At 44.0% G+C, this 20967-nt stretch overlaps 1 protein-coding gene across 2 annotated transcripts in view; it reads right to left on the bottom strand.

The window, feature by feature from the left end:
- rab6ba (RAB6B, member RAS oncogene family a) overlaps positions 1–16834 on the bottom strand; it is a 105106-nt gene extending 88272 nt beyond the window's left edge. For both annotated transcript variants that reach the window (XM_062997229.1, XM_062997230.1), the window contains exon 1: positions 16697–16834. In XM_062997229.1, coding sequence (XP_062853299.1) covers positions 16697–16766 — 70 coding nt within the window. In that variant the 5' untranslated portion in view covers positions 16767–16834. The remainder of the gene's footprint in view (positions 1–16696) is intronic.
- Positions 16835–20967: the final 4133 nt, after the last annotated feature.

The following is a 20967-nucleotide window of genomic DNA, read 5'->3' as shown; positions in this document are numbered from 1 at the left end:
GCTAAATGTTTGAGGGCAGTGGGAGCTCAGCAGTTAAGGTACTGGACTAGTAATCATAAGGTTGCCGGTTCAAGCCCTAACATCACCAACTGTTGGGCCCCTGAGCAAGACCCTTAACCCTTGATTGCTTGCAGTGTAACCAGTCTCACTTGTAAGCCGCTTTAGATACAGAAGTCCTTGGATACAGCGGTTACTGTACTGGTCTAGTCATCATAAGGTTGCTGGTTCAAGCCCCACCATCTGTTTTTTTTAATTTTTATAAAAGCATCTACTAAATGCTGCAAATACGTCTGCAGATCCAAATAAAGGATATTAAAGAAAGTCTGGCTTTCCGGTGAGTCTCTAAAAATCTAGAGTCTGTATTATTTATGATCCCGCTGACCACGGTCATCGTTAGACAGATTTACGGCGTCATCACGGTGATCTGAACCGCCTCGCCCTGCTAGTCCGGCTTGTTTCCGAGATAATTCGTCGTTCTAAAGCTTTAACTCCACCATAACGGTTGCCAGTCCCGAACCCTGCGCTTTCAGAGCGCTTCTCTTTCTCACTTCGGTGTTTTTGCACCGAGATAATGGCGGACGCGGCTGGAATCCCGCCGGAGCTCAGGGTCAAAGGTCGCTGAAGCGTACGGAGTATGTGCCATGCACTGCACTGCTTACTATTCACCAGCACGGTGCCAGCTTCCTTCAAAAACAGTTCAGAAGGGAAAACACACACACACACACACACACACACACACACACACTCAGTCCTCTAACAGGGAGGTGATGCCCACCGAGATCTGCTGCACATTTACACTTATGATTATTAACCTACAGGAATATGTATGAGAGACATGTGATCGAGCTCTCTCTATATAAACGCATTTACTGTACATCATCCTACACTCCCGAGAAGAGGGCGTGTCTAAATTCTTAGCTCCCTTAAAATGCTCCTTAATTCTGAGTGATGATCTGACTGAATGACGAGGGAGCGTCCGACGCCTCCTCAGCGCTGAAGCTACAATCCCAGCATTCAGTGCGGCACGACTTTTGCAAAAGTATATGGACGCCCATCTATGAACTTGCTGGACATTCCACTTCGAAAGCAAGGTCATCACTGCACTCAGAGGTCCAAGTGTTCTGCACGTCTTCGTATTGTGTGAGGAGACCCACACGGACACGGGGAGAACATGCAAACTCCACAATGAAAGGACCCGGAGCGCTGTGCCTGGGAATCAAACCCAGGACCTTCTTGCAGTGAGGCGACAGGGCTAAGCATCGAGCCACTGTTCCGCCCTCCAGGAACTATCGAAAAAATAGTTCAAATAAAATGACCACTAAGCTGAAAATATGAATACGAACATGAACACGGTCCGCCACCTCATTATCACTTCACTCTGAGCTCGGAGAAGCCAGTTTGTTTTGGAATGAGGGAGCGAGGGGGGATTTTAGGATTGGCAAAACGTCTTCGTTCAATTCAAACCACAATAAAAAGTCACGTCAGAATGAAATGCCTGTTCACAGACCGAAACGTCGGGAGGTTGAGGCTCGTACCAATTCTGGCCATTACAGAGCGGCACGAGTCGATCAACGAGAACTCAAACTGTCACAGCACAGAGCTTCATCCCACAATGCACCTGTGATAGCGGGGTTCTGTCACGGTGAAGAAACAGCAAGATATGAAATAATAAATCCAGTGTCATGTTTAGAGACAGAACCAACATTTTCTGCTGACGCAAAGAAAACTAGACAGAACAGATGTTTCACACAAACAAACACACACACACACACACACACACACACACACACACACACACTTAGATTAGAGCTGCGTCAGGTACAATCTGTGCCCATCCATGTGGGTGGGTCTTTGGAGACTGTGCAAATGTTCGAACCTACACTATATTGCCAAAAGTATTCACTCCATGGCCACAGGTGTGTAAAACCGAGCACCTCGGCATGCAGACTGCTTCTACACACATTAGTGACAGAACGGGTCGCTCTCAGGAGCTCAGTGAATTCCAGCGTGGTACCGTGATGCCACCTGTGCAACAAGTCCAGTGGTGAAATTTCCTCACTACTAAATATTCCACAGTCGACCGTCAGTGCTATTATAACAAAGTGGAAGCGATTGGGAACGACAGCGACTCATCCACCAAGTGTTACCACGTAAAATAACAGGGCGGGTCAGTGGATGCTGAGGAACATAGTGCGCAGAGGTCACCAACTTTCTGCAGAGTCAATCACTACAGAGCTCCAAACTTCATGTGGCCTTCAGATGAGCTGAAGAACAGTGTGTAGAGCTTCATGGAACGGGTTTCCATGGCCGAGCAGCTGCATCCAAGCCTTACATCACCAAGCAGTGGTGTAAAGCACGCCGCCACTGGACTCTAGAGCAGTGCAGACGTGTTCTCTGGAGTGATGGATCACGCTTCTCCGTCTGGAGATCCGATGGACGAGTCTGGATTTGGCGGTTGCCAGGAGAACGGTACCTGTCTGACTGTATTGTGCCGAGTGTAAAGTGTGGTGGAGGGGGGATTATGGTGTGGGGGTGTTTTTCAGGAGTCGGGCTCGGCCCCTTAGTTCCAGTGAAAGGAACTCTTAATGCTTCAGCACACCAAGAGATTCTGGACAATTTCATGCTCCCGACTCTGTGGGAACAGTTTGGGGATGGCCCCTTCCTGTTCCAACATGACCGCGCACCAGTGCACAAAGCACAAGGTCCATAAAGACGTGGATGAGCCAGTTTGGTGTGGAAGAACTTGACTGGCCTCAACCTGATAGATAGAACAACTTTGGGATGAATTAGAGCGGAGACTGTGAGCCGGGCCTTCTCGTCCAACATCAGTGTCTGACCTCACAAATGCGCTTCTGGAAGAACGGTCAAAAATTCCCATAAACACACTCCTAAACCTTGTGGAAAGCCTTCCCAGAGGAGTTGAAGCTGTTATAGCTGTAAGGGTGGCGACATCATATTAAACCCTATGGATTAAGAATGGGAGTCACTCAGGTTCATGTGTGTGTGAAGGCAGACGATAAAACACGCCAGCACTCTATAACAGACTCTTATATAATAATATAATATAATACGACAGGCACAGTTCGAAATCTTGCAGGAAAAACCTTCCCAGAAAACCAGAGGCGTCTACAACACGCTCATACTCAGGTGTCCACATACTTTTGACCGTATAGTGTAAGTGCGTCATATTTAAATGACATCAGACTGGACGGAGGACTGATGGGTAGAAAAAACAGCCCTGAATGCCGCATCTGCTCCGGCGGGCAGCGTCTGTGCCAGCTCATCACCGCGCCGGTCATCTCCTCGTCCCGTCCTTAATCTGGTGGAGCAGGTCCATGAATTATTGCAGGCGGGGAGCTGGAGACGCGCCGCTTCCTGTCTCTCTCTCCGGCGTGGCAGCGCGCCAGATGAACCGCGCCACCCCGGCTCAATGACGGAGAGAATAAACGCCAACGGCGGCGTCTCCACTGGGACTCAGAGCTCCAGACCAGGTCTGTTCTAACCTGCTAGTTATGGTGAGTTTATTTCTGAAGCACCTTTCATGTGCTGTGCTACTGTCTGTGTTACCGGTGCTTTATACTGGTCAGGGTCGCTGTGGGTACAGTTCACTGGGGATGAAAGATAGGAAACGCCCCGGACAGACTGCCAGTCCATAACAGAGCACACACACACACACACTTCATTTCTTGTTGCTCCAATGATCCTGACTGCACGTCTTTGTACTGTTGAAGGAAACCGGAGCACCCAGAGAAAACCCACACATACACGGGGAGAACATGCCAACTCCACACAGAAAGGACCAGGACTGCTCCACTTGGGAATCGAACCCAGGACCTTCTTGCTGTGATTTAAAGATTTTTGGGAGTTCTGCTGGCGCAGGTATTCTGAGCTCTCCGAGTTCGAATCTCAGGCTGGGCGCCCCCTAGCAGGCACGAGTGGCAGTGCTTGCAGTACACAAAAACACCAGAGCTGACAGTTACGCCCTCTGCTGGCTGATGGACGGTGCTGCACAGTGCGTGACTCTCTGTGCGCGATACGGATCTCCGTATGAACCTACACAGTGCAGGTGAAAAGGAGCGGTTGGTACTGCACACGTGTCAGAAGGGGGAGGGGGTGTTAGTTACGACCGTCCTTGATCAGAAGTAGAGGTGAAATACCATCTGGGAATTAGATATGACTAATTTGGGAAGAAAATGATGCTAGTTTGGTGATTGACCACATGGTTTGAATTACGGGGGGGTCTGGCTGTCCTAATTAATATTTTAACCCCTCAAAAAGAGGTTAAAACAGCAGTACGAGGGGTCAGTGTGTAATTCGGACTCTGATTGACCGTCTTTAAGCCTGTTTAAAGCATTATAGGAGATCTATAAGTAGCGACGCCTCCATCTCTCCTGTCACGCCTGCATTTACTCGCCGATTTACAGCCCCGGCCTCTCCTGTTTGGCGATGCCGCCACTGACCTCGACCTCTGGATCAATACGGAGCTCTGCAGCCGGCTCGGTCAGCACAAACAGCCGTTTAAAGGTCATTCCGTTACGCCACTGACCACATCAGTGTTTCCTCCCGACACACAGCAGGTATCTTCATCCTCATCATCCATCTCAGTGTAGAAACACCTCCTCCAGCCAACGCCAGTCTTAATCAGATCGCCGACAGGAAATGAGATCATTTCGTCTCTTAATAAACACCGCGTCGTCTCTGTGCACGAGCTCGGAGCGGTCGGTGAGGAGAAACGTCACGTCTCGCTTTTCTTTACGTTAAATATTCTCCCCGGCGCTCAGGACTCGCTCACAGAGGCGCCGGTGACGACTTCACTAACAGCCTCTGGAAGACGGAGACCTGCTTCCTCACTGTTAACCAATCCTGCGCTGAGAAACACGGGCGTGGCCGATTCCCAAAAGTGAAGGTCAGGCAGCAAAAATACAACCAACACTCCTATATACAGGCTTCATTTCATCAGTGTACACACACACACACACGCATATTGAGGGTTAAGGGCCTTGCTCAAGGGCCCAACAGTGGCAACCTGGCAGTGATGGGGCTTGAACCAGTGACCTTTTGAATGCTAGTCCAGTACCTTAATCACTAGGCTACAACTGCCCCATATTTATTTGCATTTATGGCGTGTAGCAGACAAAGTGACTTACAATTATGACTAAATACAATCTAAGCAATTGAGGGTAAGGGGCCTTGCTCAGGGGTCCAATAGTGGCAATTTGGCAAAGGTGGGGTTTGAAACAGCAACCTTCTGATACTAGTCCAGTACCGTAACCGCTGAAATTATATATATAAATATATATACAGATAAAGTATTAGGACACCACTTCTAATTTTTGAATGCTTGTGTATAATATGCTTACAACTTTAGAGAAGAACAAAGAGTCCTGACCACAGCCCCACTCAACAGGTCTAGGATGAACCGGAACACCGACTGATCAATCAGCACCCAGCCGTACATATACAAACCCTGTCATCCTTTCACTGAACAGGCACAAATTCCCACACACAGACACATTTCAAAGTCTTGTGAGGAGCTTCTCAGAAGAGCGGCTGTTCTATTTTAATACAGTTTGTTTTTGATATGGGACGTCCAGCAAGCTCATAATCAGGCGTCCAGATAATTCTGACCATCTAGTGTATGTCTGCCATGGACGCTTTGTGATTTCAATTTTTATCTCTACTGTATAACCTTTTATATTCTATTAGGGCAGTGGTAACTCAGTGGTTAAGGTTCAAGCCCCACCTCTGCCAGGTTGCCGCTATTGGGCCCTTGAGCAAGGCCCTTAACCCTCAATTGCTCAGACTGTATACTGTCACAGTACTGTAAGTCGCTTTGGATAAAGGCTGAAAATATAAATGTTTTATGTCAGTTCCTTCTGTGTGTGTCGAGCTGTCGAGTAAATCTGAGGTCAGGGCTCTGTGCACAGTAATACAGTCATACCGGAACATGCTGGGAAAGGGCCTTCCCTAAACTGTTGCTGCAAAGTTAGAACACATGATTTGCTTTGTTTATATGATAGATTTATCACACCTGTTAGCAACTGTTATGGCTGAAATGCATGCATTTTATAATTGGAAGGGGCGTCCCAATACTTTTGATCAGGCAGCGTGTTTACATTTGCACTAATAGTAGAAAAAAACAAGATTTAGCCCATAATATCCCCCTCAGACGTTCATGCACGTGTTTAGTAGTTACAGAAGTCGGGGTAGCAAATTCAGAAATATTTTATTGATTATTTTATATCAGATAAAAGTAGAAGAGAGTTTAGGAGACAAAAGAAGAAAAGACGAGAGGAAGAAAACTCGCTGGTGAGTCTCATTAAAATGCGAGAGGAAGCACCAAACGCTCCCGAGAAAAACAAGCCGAGAGAGGACGAACACACACACACACACACACACACACACCAGCGAACGAACACACACCAGCACATAAACACACGAGTGACACTTCGGTTTGCGACCGGTCTTTATCTGATCTCTCCGAATTCGAATCTCAGCTCTGCTGCCGATCGGCTGGGCACCCCTGATGGTCACGATGGGCAGCGCAGGCGGTGCAGCAGACACAATCGGCCGCTAGTCTGCTGGGTGGGAAAAGACGGGACTAAAAAATAAAGTGGGCGGGGTCTTTGATGCTGTGTAAGGACCAGAGATGGGGACTCGCGCACACAGCGACTTCAGACTCGACTCGATCTCGTTTCAAATGACTCTGACTCGACTCATGACTCGCAAAAAAATGACTCGTAAACAACAAGAGTCGCTCCGTCAGCATGTGTTAACATTAGTTACATGTTAATTATTATTATTATAAATATTCTGCTCTCTAATAATAATAATAATAATAACGCTCCGGCCGTCTTAACCCACAACACACACAATGTGTAAATGTTCCAGCAGCTTCCGGTGTAGTGATGAAGCGTCGCTCCCTACTCCCTACACAGTCTGAAGTTCACTTCATTTGAACATTCTCGTTACCTTTGGATCAGAATCTCACTTAAAATGGTGGAGTACCCTACGTAGTGCACTTCACAGGAACGACCAGGGTGAATGGAACGCTCCTACAGAATCGGTGCTGATGGTTGAGAGACGCTTTCTGAACCAATCAGAGCTTCTGATTGTAATTGTTAGTAAGAAATGCTGTTATTTGCATTTATTCAGTTTGCGTCACACAGATGACGTGGTAATGAAACGCTCGATCGGCTTTCTAACCACTTCCTGTTTTACTTCACCACCGGGAAAAGTTTGGAGGTTTTTAATTATAAGCACATTTACAAAATAACGGATTCTGTTCCTAATGGGACGCACGCTTATAAATGTAATAGCATCTGGAAGAACAGAAGCTAAGGTAAGCAGCGGTTATGATGGTTTTTGCTGTGTTTGGGATTTTGGCCGCTGTGCCGTGATTTATCGAGCGCTTTTGTTCTGTAATGAAAACAAAACGTATCAGTTGAAGCTTTTAACTGGAACCTTCTTGTTACAGAAATTACATTCATTTACACGATGAGGAGAAAAGTAAAGACACGAAGTAAAACGGCTAAATACACTCACTAATCTGTTGTTGTTTTTATCTGAACTTACAACCCAGGCTGCCGTGTGGCCACCACAATGCCACTGGTCTGTCGACTTAAAGTCTGCTGGCTCTGCTGTTGGATGGTTAAACGCCAGAATAAAGTGGGGAATTAATCTGAGCCCCTTTCACAACAGCCTTGTTCATCACACCGAGACGAGAAGTTGGCAAGACACAGCTTTCTCAACGAGAGAGCGCCCAGACTGTGGACTGAAGGAATAAATCCAACCTGATGTGCCAACCAGCTTAAAAATCCATGGACTTTGTTAAAGCAGCTCAGAGGACAGTCAGAGGAAGGAACAATAAACAATGAGACATTCCAAATAAATCCAGGCCCCTGCCCATGGCACTTAACCATCAAGTGATTGTAACGTATCTTCCCCAGTTTCCTCACGTTTATATCGTGGTTATAAGTGGTAAGGTTGGAGGAGGAATCACTCGTGACTGAGACACTGAGAGACACCTATAGTCCGGATTTAGCTCCATCTGATTTCCACCTTTTTGGACGCTAAAAGAAGCTTTAAGGGGAAGAAGATTTTTATGTGATGATGATGCGAAAGCAGCGCTGCGTCAGTGGCTACGAGCTCCTGTATTTAGGCATCACCACAGAGGATCTGGTGCAAAAAGCAGTTCTGTCACTTCTCATGTGAATGCGCCGGTGCTGAAGGGAATATGGTATTCCAACATCAAGCATCTCCACCATTAAGAAACGTCAGGAAACAATAAAGAAATCAAACTAAAGTGCAGCTTTTATTGTATTTTTATTGATGTGTAACTGTTAGTAATTGTATTTCAGTGTGTTTATATTATATTTGTGTTATTTTCAGTGTTTACGTGTCAAAAACAACCTCATTATTTTACATGAGACTAAAATATCTGCAGCTCCACGGGACCATGGACGCATTAACAGGTTTCACAAACATCCTTATGGGGGAAAATACCTCGAAACTTAACGTCTTATAAACATTGATGTCAAGTTTCAAGGTACCGCTGTTCTTGCTGGTTATAAATGATGACATCTGATCCTGTGTAAAACACACCTGATAATATCAGAGCCAATCGAGGTTTCCAGCTTTTCCCGCTCGTCTCTGTGCTGCAGGAGGACAGAACTGAATCCCGGCGGCCGTGAGGTGTGTCTGCGCGTGATAACGGACCACAGGAACGTTATCTGGTCTAGACTAGCAGCAGACCAGCTCACATCCTCCCTCTGTAACCCACTTCTGAAACCCACAGAAGCGCCCACCTTTCATATTTCAAACAGGTTCGCTTCTCCGGAAGCTTCATGAGGAGGTTTTCATCCCAGCACGCCGTCCGTGATGTACTCTGGTCTCCGCCCAGCGCCGGGCGGATTCCCGACAGTCCTCAATCCCCTAATCTGTTTTCTCTACAGCCCTGCAATCCAATATTTCTCCTCCATTAACGCACCACAGCCCGGAGATTTCTCAGGAGAGCGGCGGAACAGAAGTGCTGCTGGACTCGCTCAGATCGCTAACCATGCTTCCTGCTAATTGCTACGCATTAGCAACGGGCGGAGGAAGCGCCAACAGTGCTGACACATGCAGTGAGGAACATGATGGGTGGAAATGGAAGGAAAATGTACGTTACTACAGATTAACCGCATAAACGTGATGTGAGACCGGAGACGAGCCAAAATAAACCACCTGCGGTAAACGTTAGCCAAATTTATCAAGGTTACAGGGTTACATACACCAATCAGAATAAAACACGCCCATGATTACACCAAGAACAAGCCCTAAATGCACAAATGCAAGTTATGTATAAACAAATTTCCAAAAACATTGGGACAGACTCCCTGAATCTTTTCACAATATTATGAACGGTAGATGGTGAAAGACTAAGTAAATTATTTGCCATCTTAAACTGAGAAACGTTCTTTTTGAACTAAATAATTCTCTCCTGAAGTTTGGAACACAGTGGTGAGCCACGAGCCATCATTGCTTGTACAGACTGATCCTTTGGTGGATCCTTTTATGCCTGATCACGATTCCCTCACCTGGTACCAACTCACCTGCTCACTGTGGAACCTTTCAAACACTGGAACTTCAACATTCCATCAACTTTATACTCTCGTCCTGCCTCCGTCCCAACTTTTATGGAGTCTGTTACAGCATCAAATTCTAAACCTGTTTCTATTTCCAAACTACAATGAAGTTGGTTAGTAAAAAACATTGGGAAATTGTACATTTTTAGAGAGTAAACACATCACAGATTTTTCTTTATACTGCGTTTTACAACACGTCCCAACTTTTCTGGAATTAGGGTTTGGACATTATGACAAATATGTCAAATAAATGATTATTTTATATGACATTATTAAATTAGGGGCAGTTGTAGCCAGGGCTCTCGGTAGGTGTAGCGGTAAAGTACGCTAGCCCACTAGTACTGAGGAACCGAGGTTTGAATCTCAGCAGTGCTATAGGCCGGTCAGGCATCAGGAAAGGGGCTGGCTGAAATAGCCCAGCCACTGGGAGCTCACTCTTAGCTCACGTCCCAAGTCTTTATAGAAATAGGAGGGCTGCCAAATCCAGAAATACAGGAGCAGTAAATAAAACACGTTGATGTAAATGTGTATATCTGTTCTCTACTCTATATCTGCTCTACACGGCTCTGTCTTTGTTTTTACACTAGCGTCTGCGCTTTATGGAGAGCATACCAGGGATGTAACGATGCATCACAAGACAGTTAAAAATCGGTGCACATGTGCCACGATTCGAATCGGTTATTTATTTTAGATGAATCGATATTCACTTTAAACAGCAGAGGGCGCTGGCGCTATTCACCTCGCCTGGTTTACGGCACTTAACAAAGTTGCAAGGTAGGGGATTTTCCAGCCAAATGTATTTATGTGAGGATACTTTCTTTATTTGTATTATTCATTTATTTAAATAATGTGGGATTTGTTTTATTGGATTTGTTTTACTGTTTTTTTTTTTTTTTTTACACAATAAGCATTATTTGGCATAGTTTGTACCTACCTCAGAAATAAAGGGACATTCATTATTTAGGTAAATAAAAGATCAGCACAAATACAGGATTTTATTTTATTATTTTTTTTAGGAAACTTTGTCATAATTTGTCTTAAATTTCATTTTGTTTAAAAAATTCAGGAAAAAATCGTATCGTGAATCGTATCGCATCGTGGGTAGAGTGTATAATATAAAGAAGTATGATAATCTTCCAGTTAGGATTATAAACTGGTGAGTGAAATCACGACACCATGGGCGATAGATCATCAATCACTCAGATAAACAGGAAGTGGAATTGTTAGTAATCAGGAGCTCTGTTATAGTTTTATTTATTTTATTACTGAAGACTCTGTGGCCCCGTGGTTGTGTATTTTTTACTCCGTCTGAACCCCAACAGGAAAAGTTTGGACACCCCTGATCTAAGGATCTCAGAGATACGGACTCAATATAAGTCTGTATTTTATAACTCCCTCAGATTCCGAGATGTTTTCTGGATTTGGACTGACACACAAACACGCTACACATCAAAAATCAATAAAGTGTCTCAAACTGCGGTAATAAAATCAAGCTTCAGAAGCAGGAAGCATGGTGTGTCATTACTGTTTCCATTTCCTTTACACACAGAGCTACAGAACGAACTATTGATCAGGCATCAACACTAATGCTGGGAATTTATTGTAAAGAAACATGACAGAGAAGGACGAGTCCTGCACAGACTCAAAACACGTCAGCTGCTCCTGTATTTAGGCGTCGCCACAGCAGATCTGGTGCAGTTTTTACCTCTTATGCCCTTCCTGGGGTAGCCCACCTATTTCAATCAGGGCTTGGAGAGCCCCACAACACCCCCCCATCCAAGCTTTAGTCAATCGTCCGTGGAGACGCCCGACTGGCCGATAGACCGCTGACTAGAGCAGTGGTCCCCAACCACCGGGCCTTGGACGAGTACCAGTCCGTGGGTCATAATGAAAAGGCTGCTTCCCTTTCCAACACATTCCGGGTGTTATTGTGTCCTATCACCCCTAGGTGGGAGCATCTCATTGCAGCGAAAAAGCTCATTTGTGAGTAGTATTGTTATTCTATTGTAAATCATCTTGCCCCCGCCGGTCCGTGAAATTATATCTTATATGAAAAAACGTTGTGTTATGCCTTGTTTACACTACACGATTTCTGCCCTGATTTTCACTCGCCGTCTGACTGAAATCGGCGTTCGCTCGGGGCTCCAAATTCGGCTCTCAATCGCTATGTGTGAACCGCTCGACGACTTGATCCGAGAGGCTCACAGACTAGAGAAAAATATCCAGCATGTTAAATATCTGGACCTGGCAGCGACTCTAAATCGTGTCGTGTGAAAGGTGTGGCGATCAGGTTGATTGTTGTGAACGTAAAATACAGAAGAGAAACCATGGGGGGGGGGGGGGGGTGTAAATGTGTGGAACAGGGGTGTAACACAGTTTCTATCAGAATACATCAGCACACACACAAGCTTTACAGTATTTGTGACTTTATATGACTTCCGACTCTCTCTGCAGAACAGAACAGCGCCCCCTGCTGGCCGTGTATCCAAACCCACTCCTTCACCCAGATTCATGTATTTTTCCTACTTGCTTTTACGCTGCATACGAACGATGATTGCTCGCCTCTTGTTGACGTGCACTTTTGGACGTGGTGTCACTAAACCCCTCGTCACCTCTCGCCTGTGTTTTCGTGACTAAACGTAGTTTGGGAGACCAGACAGACTCGTCCGAGATTCCTCCCGGTGGTAGATGGTGTAGTGTGTGACCCCCTATCGCCGATCAGTCGTGTAGTGTGAACAGCAAAATCTCCAAACTCCATGTCCAATAAATAAATAAATGCAATAAAAACACTGCAAAAATGCATTGAAAAAAAATGAGAAGAGGTGTCCCAATACTTTGTGTCCATAGTACAGTAACTTTGAGACACAATCTACATGTTTATGACTTGATTTGCTTATTTTGTCCAAACTGAAAATGAACTGCTAGATTATTTGATTACTTATTAGTAAATAGTAAGTTGACTAGTGCTGGTAAATGTTGACTAGGAAAATGTGTTGGCTCCGATGTTTAAATTCTATTATACAGTATTATTAAGGGCGGCACGGTGGCTCGGTGGGTAGCACTGTCGCCTCACAACAAGAAGGTCCTGGGTTCGATTCCCAGGCGGGGCGGTCCGGGTCCTTTCTGTGCTGAGTTTGCATGTTCTCCCTGTGTCTGTGTGTGTTTCCTCCGGGCGCTCCGGTTTCCTCCCACAGTCCAAAACATGCAGTCAGGTTAATTGGAGACACTGAATTGACCTATAGGTGAATGGGTGTGTGTGTATGTGTGTGTGCCCTGTGATGGACTGGCGCCCCGTCCAGGGTATTGCTGTGTGCCTTGCACTTATTGGGGGGGCTGGGATAGGCTCCCCCGGGACCCTAATTGGATAAGCGGTTAAGAAAGTGGGTGAGTATTATTAAGCTATAGCTTGTTGGTTAAAGGTTAACCGTTGACTAATGATGATCAATGATTTTAATCCCCCAGGGTTTACATGTCAGGTTGTGGTAGTTTAGTAACCAGAAGGTCGCTGAAGGACCCTGGAGCAAATCCCTTAATCCTCAACTGCCTGACATACAGTACATTCTGTCCCAATCGAAATCGAAAGGTCACTTTGAATACATTCTATAGATCTTCTATGCGAATCTTCTGCTGTTCCTGAATTCTACGACAGTCACCGCAAGATTTCCCGACTGGAATGAAACGTAGCCAGCAGGCGCCATCTAATCAACAGCGGATAATTAACGAGCGTCATTTTTTACAGTGTTTGTGCACCAGCCTCGTTTGTTCCCTATTTAAATGATTGTTAAAGTTTTTCATCCATGACTGACAGATGGAATTCACCAGATCTCTATTCAGACTGAATTCAGCCCACATTCCGCCATCTGCGGTACAATAACTGCCAAAAGTCCTGCACAAACCCTACTGGAATGATTGATTGGATGTGAGTACAGTGCGTTTCATTTGCTTCCATGATCGAAGACTCGTTGGGCTTTGAGGACCCAGTAAACCCCTGGAAACACAGCAGCAGAGCTGATATCTAATACAAGCATTTCTGTAGGATTTTAACTAATGATGGCAGTATTGGGAGAAGAGCACGACTGTGATACGTTCAGCTTATCGTTCCATTTCATTTACAACTCCGAGTTCATAAAACAATATTCATCTGATCTGATTAAAGCGCTGGTTCTTACCAGTTTTATCAGCCTTGAAAGGCCACAACCTGGCAACACACATGCTTTATTACCTCAATAATGAAGCCAACGGTGTAGAGATACAGATCCTACAGGTTATGAGCAGAGTCCTAATACATATGCTCAAGTCATCAACAACACTGTGTCTCAAGCACAGTACCAAAACACACACGACTAGTGAGTTACGGTTGTGTTGGTTAACTAGTTCTGTGAAAATAACAAGAATGAATTTGATAGATAGATAGATAGATAGATAGATAGATAGATAGATAGATAGACAGACAGACAGACAGACAGACAGACAGACAGACAGACAGACAGACAGAATTGAACATTGGGAGAACCAAATCTACGAAGGTATCAGAATATTATATAGATATACTCCGACCAGGCATAACATTATAACCACTGATAGGTGAAGTGAATAACACTGATTATCTTCATCACGGCACTTGTTAGTTGGGGGGGGGGGGGGGGGGGGTATATTAGGCAGCAAGTGAACATTTTATCCTCAAAGTTGATGTGTTACTCTGACACGTAGCACCTACCTAAGCATTGTTGCAGACCATGTTCACCCTTTCATGGAAACGCTATTCCCTGATGGCTTCAGGAACGGTTTGAGGAGCACAACAACCAGTTTGAGGTGTTGACTTGGCCTCCAAATTCCCCAGATCTCGATCCAGTCGATCCAGCATCTTTGGGACGTGCTGGACAATCAAGTCCGATCCATGGAGGCCCCACGTCACAACTTATAGGAGTTAAAGGACCTGCTGCTGATAGCTTGGTGCCAGATACCACAGCACACCTTCAGGGGTCTAGTGGAGTCCATGCCTCGACGGGTCAGGGCTGTTTTGGCAGCAAAAGGGGGGCCAAGACAATATTATGAAGGTGGTCATAATGTTATGCCAAATCGGTGTATACACAGACAGCAGTTTCGATGGGCGCTCACCACCGAGACCTGAGAACTGTGTAGGGAGGTTGTAGCCTAGTAGTTAAGGTTCTACACTTGTAATCAAAAGGTTGTCAGGTTGTTGGGCCCTTGAGCAAGGCCCTTAACCCTCAATTGCTTAGACAGTATACTGCCCCAGTACTGTTAGTCACTTTGGATAAAAAAGCATCTGCTAAATGCTGAAAGTGTAAATGAGATCTGGATTTGCTATAAGTCAGTGATGTATAATATAATTCAACAGCTTTGAATGCACAGAATGCATCATGAATATTTATATTAAAGGGAAAAAAACAAGTATTTGGTAAATACATAAAAAATATGCAGACCATGCTAGTCCGTGCTAATATTTACCAAAAATGCTTGTTTATTTTAGCAAATGTAGACAAGTACGGTCATTCCAGAGATTCTACCCTTAGTCTAGTTCCAAGTCGAGTCCAAGTCGAGTAGAACACACATTTATCTTTATAATTCATCCTATTAGCAAAGAATTAAAAAATATGTATGCCATGGGCTATACTGCTTCAGTAGATTAGCAAGATATCAAAAGTGAAAGGCTTAAATGGAATTAAACTGCAATAAACTAACAAATAAAATTCTTTAAAATAAAGCTTATTTAGAGTGACAGCCAGCCAACACAAATCCAGTCCAATCTGGAAATGTTATTAATAATAGAATTAAATAATAAAAGCAGCATCTAGTGTTTTACCAGGGTTTACCAGGGTTCTAAACAACCAATGTGCTTTAGTAAGAAACCAATGACTTAAACATTAGTTTTTATTCTTTTAAGATTGTACCTTTAAAAACAGCCTGAATCTGGCATACAAATAACATCAGCACGAGAACAGAGCCTTGTGGGACACCACGCTGCACGTTTAGCAATATTTATGGTAAAATAACAAACAACAACACTTATTATTAGGGTAAAAGGTTCTATTGTGCATGATACGGTCCCATATTTAAATAAATGTTCAATGGAATTCAACAATTGCTCTTAGCCGTTCAGTACAAGTCACTGTGAGTCGATAGGCTTGCATGTTTTCTCAGTACATGTAACATGATGAAATGCTCGTCCCTGGCTAGATGAAGATCCAATGAAGATGGGTTAACTTGGTTTAACTCTTAATGCCAGGACTGATGCCACATCCTTCCTCAGAGGGCAATGGATTCATTTTAAGGAGACACTTAAGGCTTAAGGGACCAAAATGACCACAGCTGATGGGTTGGTCAGCACACGCCGTGCATGAGAAAGCTCCGGCTAATGCTGATGAGGCTCTCAGCAATGCTTCTCATTGTTCCTGGAGAAAGTGGAGGACCAGATCACATTCCCCAGAGCAGATCCATGGTAACATTATTCCACCGCATGCAAATCTCAGTCTCTGGTGAGACCTAGTCCTGATCTTCAATAGAGCTGAGATGGCTGATTCATCCCATATACTCAAAAAAAAGTGGGTGGATGAATCAAAGAATCCAGACTCGTTTCCCAAGTTTTCAAGCCTTTTTGGATGCAAATTCGACATTCCATCCAAATTCGGCACGGTCATGATCACAAACACTGGATTACAGGCGTCACTACTGTAGATGTTCTTATCTACATCATCCTGCACTGGTGAGGCACACAGATACTCAAGTTGTGCCACCAGCACTCTGGGTGTGTCCCTACAATACACATACTGTACATTATGCCAAGGGCTTGAAGGTATCAGAGGAGCATCATAACAACGCACATAGATTTACGCACCTAATAAATACTGTAGAGACATTTAAAGCTTATTTCTATTTACTTTATCTACACAAATCCACCAGACCAGCACAGAACTTCACAAACTAAACAACCAGGCATCAAAACAAGCACATCAATCAGAGTAATAATGCCAAACTTCTGATCTGATACAGACATCATTTCATCTCACGATCCTAAATAAAACCCCAAGTTGGTCCTAAATGCCACTCACCGCTCTGCTCGCCCAGAAACACCAGCTTGAATTTTCTTAAAGGGTTTCCGAAGTCGTTGGCCACAGACATGTCTGATGACGGGGGTGTTGATCAGAGATGAGATTCGACACAGCTCGTACTGATCCGGAGATGAGCGGCGCTCCCACGGTGCTGTTACTGCTGCTGCTGCTGCTGCACTACTGCCTGAGCGAGCCGAGCCGGAGCCTGCGGAGCATGCGCAGTCCGGCACAGACCCCTCCCTCTATCTGCGCATAACGTCATGCTGGAACCCCGCATGTCCGTGTTGTGACGTCATAGTGTAACGATTCAGTGTGTTTGTTTTCGATGACAAAACACACGGTGATAATAAACAGTACAGGTATATTACAGATGTATAATAATACTACAAACACACACACACACACACACACACACACACACACACACTTAATCACTGAACATCACTGAACACTGAGCCACCATCAGGATGGACTCCTGAAGCATGATCTGGCTCTCTGTTCTCTATTTACTCCAAAGAACACCTTACAACAGTGTAGTAGTATATTACATATTACATTATCTCATCCCATAATATTTACTGCAATGACACTTTTAATATTACATACTACATTTTTATTCTATTTATTTAATTACATAGTATTGTACAATAATACTTGTGTACTTTAATCTATCTATCTATCTATCTATCTATCTATCTATCTATCTATCTATCTATCTATCCGTCTATCTATCTATCTATCTATCTATCTATCTATCTATCTATCTATCTATCTATCTATCTATCCGTCTATCTATCTATCCGTCTATCTATCTATCTATCTATCTATCTATCTATCTATCTGTCTATCTATCCGTCTATCTATCCGTCTGTCTGTCTGTCTGTCTGTCTGTCTGTCTGTCTATCTATCTATCTATCTATCTATCTATCTATCCATCTATCCGTCTATCTATCCATCTGTCTGTCTGTCTGTCTGTCTGTCTGTCTGTCTGTCTACTATCTATCTATCTATCTATCTATCTATCTATCTATCTATCTATCTATCTATCTATCCATCTATCTATCTATCTATCTATCTATCTATCTATCTATCTATCTATCTATCTATCTATCTATCTATCTATCTATCTATCCATCTATCCGTCTATCTATCCATCTGTCTGTCTGTCTGTCTGTCTGTCTGTCTGTCTACTATCTATCTATCTATCTATCTATCTATCTATCTATCTATCTATCTATGTATCTGTCTATCTGTGTCCATCTATTTATATACACCATGTATTTATGTTTTGAGCTGTTGATCAGAAGGTGGAGGGTTCGAGCCGTGCAACAGCCAAGCTGCCACAGTTGGGCCCCTGAGGCCCTTAAAATCTTCTTTCCCTTAAGGTTTCTCAGATGGAGCTAAAAGCATCTCTCAGACACGACCGATTACTCCACCGCTTGTAACCACAATATACATGTGCCTTTCATGTACGTTTTGAAGATCCCTCGTATATAAAAACACGTTTAAAATTTGATGCTGTAACACACTCGAAGAAAGAAAGGTTTTTTACTCCTAATTTCCATCAGCTTTCCTATTAACTGCAGGTTTTATTGCACTGGGAGCACAAAGTGAGGAGTGCTGCAGTTTTGTGAGTGAAACTTTAGTCCATTTTTGCTTGATGTGAGACCTCAATTGCAGAACCGTCTGTGATCGGCGGTGTGTGATTCCCTCCTGCGGTTTCATCAGAAGACAGATCTGAGTCAGTCAGGCACACAGTTTGTGTTTACCGAGCGATGCTGCTGCAGTGTTTGCAGAACGAAGCCCATCAGTGTCTCACAGAAAAGAAAATCACACACAGAAGAAGACATCACGTTCATGTCAGCATGTGTGTGTAAGATCCTCATATATCATATAGCTTCCGTATCAGTGGTACCTTCACATCTACACTATACTGCCAAAAGTATTCGCTCGTCTGCCTTCACACACATATGAACTTGAGTGACTCCCATTCTTAATCCATAGGGCCACCCTTACAGCTATAACAGCTTCAACTCTTCTGGGAAGGTTTAGGAGTGTGTTTATGGGAATTTTTGACCATTCTTTCAGAAGCGCATTTGTGAGGTCAGACACTGATGTTGGACGTGAAGGCCCGGCTCACGGTCTCCGCTCTAATTCATCCCAAAGGTGTTCTATCGATCAAGTTGAGGTCAGGACACTGTGCAGGCCAGTGAAGTTCTTCCACACCAAACTGGCTCATCCACATCTTTATGGAGCTTGTGCTTTGTGCACTGGTGCGAAGTCATGTTGGAACAGGAAGGGGCCATCCCCAAACTGTTCCCACAAAGTTGGGAGCATATATATATATATATATATACAGGTCCTTCTCAAAAAATTAGCATATTGTGATAAAGTTCATTATTTTCCATAATGTAATGATAAAAATTAAACTTTCATATATTTTAGATTCATTGCACACCAACTGAAATATTTCAGGTCTTTTATTGTTTTAATACTGATGATTTTGGCATACAGCTCATGAAAACCCAAAATTCCTATCTCAAAAAATTAGCATATCATGAAAAGGTTCTCTAAACGAGCTATTAACCTAATCATCTGAATCAACGAATTAACTCTAAACACCTGCAAAAGATTCCTGAGGCTTTTAAAAACTCCCAGCCTGGTTCATTACTCAAAACTGCAATCATGGGTAAGACTGCCGACCTGACTGCTGTCCAGAAGGCCATCATTGACACCCTCAAGCAAGAGGGTAAGACACAGAAAGAAATTTCTGAACGAATAGGCTGTTCCCAGAGTGCTGTATCAAGGCACCTCAGTGGGAAGTCTGTGGGAAGGAAAAAGTGTGGCAGAAAACGCTGCACGACGAGAAGAGGTGACCGGACCCTGAGGAAGATTGTGGAGAAGGGCCGATTCCAGACCTTGGGGGACCTGCGGAAGCAGTGGACTGAGTCTGGAGTAGAAACATCCAGAGCCACCGTGCACAGGCGTGTGCAGGAAATGGGCTACAGGTGCCGCATTCCCCAGGTCAAGCCACTTTTGAACCAGAAACAGCAGCACTGGACTGTTGCTCAGTGGTCCAAAGTACTGTTTTCGGATGAAAGCAAATTTTGCACGTCATTCGGAAATCAAGGTGCCAGAGTCTGGAGGAAGACTGGGGAGAAGGAAATGCCAAAATGCCTGAAGTCCAGTGTCAAGTACCCACAGTCAGTGATGGTCTGGGGTGCCATGTCAGCTGCTGGTGTTGGTCCACTGTGTTTTATCAAGGGCAGGGTCAATGCAGCTAGCTATCAGGAGATTTTGGAGCACTTCATGCTTCCATCTGCTGAAAAGCTTTATGGAGATGAAGATTTCATTTTTCAGCACGACCTGGCACCTGCTCACAGTGCCAAAACCACTGGTGAATGGTTTACTGACCATGGTATTACTGTGCTCAATTGGCCTGCCAACTCTCCTGACCTGAACCCCATAGAGAATCTGTGGGATATTGTGAAGAGAGAGTTGAGAGACACAAGACCCAACACTCTGGATGAGCTTAAGGCCGCTATCGAAGCATCCTGGGCCTCCATAACACCTCAGCAGTGCCACAGGCTGATTGCCTCCATGCCACGCCGCATTGAAGCAGTCATTTCTGCAAAAGGATTCCCGACCAAGTATTGAGTGCATAACTGAACATAATTATTTGAAGGTTGACTTTTTTTGTATTAAAAACACTTTTCTTTTATTGGTCGGATGAAATATGCTAATTTTTTGAGATAGGAATTTTGGGTTTTCATGAGCTGTATGCCAAAATCATCAGTATTAAAACAATAAAAGACCTGAAATATTTCAGTTGGTGTGCAATGAATCTAAAATATATGAAAGTTTAATTTTTATCATTACATTATGGAAAATAATGAACTTTATGACAATATGCTAATTTTTTGAGAAGGACCTGTATATATATAGAGAGAGAGAGAGAGAGAGAGAGAGAGAGAGAGCGAACATTCGGACAGCGGACGGTGTTTTTCCGGTGTTGTATTACTATATTAAAACGTCCCCAAAGAAGCTGCAGAGGAAGCACAGTGATGAGAAAATGAACAAATCTATTACATTTGTTGTTGTATAATTACTCCTGCCAGTAGGTGTCACTGTGTATCAGACAGAGGGGACAGTGAGTGAGAGAGAAGGAAATCGCTGAGTAAAGTATTCTTTCTTTCACACAATTACACCTACAAAATACAACACTATTGAAATAAAGAAGAAAATAATAGAGAAATATGAGAGTTATTGTT

The sequence above is a fragment of the Trichomycterus rosablanca genome, chromosome 6 (genome assembly GCF_030014385.1).
Source record: "Trichomycterus rosablanca isolate fTriRos1 chromosome 6, fTriRos1.hap1, whole genome shotgun sequence".
NCBI lineage: Eukaryota > Metazoa > Chordata > Actinopteri > Siluriformes > Trichomycteridae > Trichomycterus > Trichomycterus rosablanca.
This window is presented reverse-complemented; position numbering and strand designations above follow the sequence as displayed.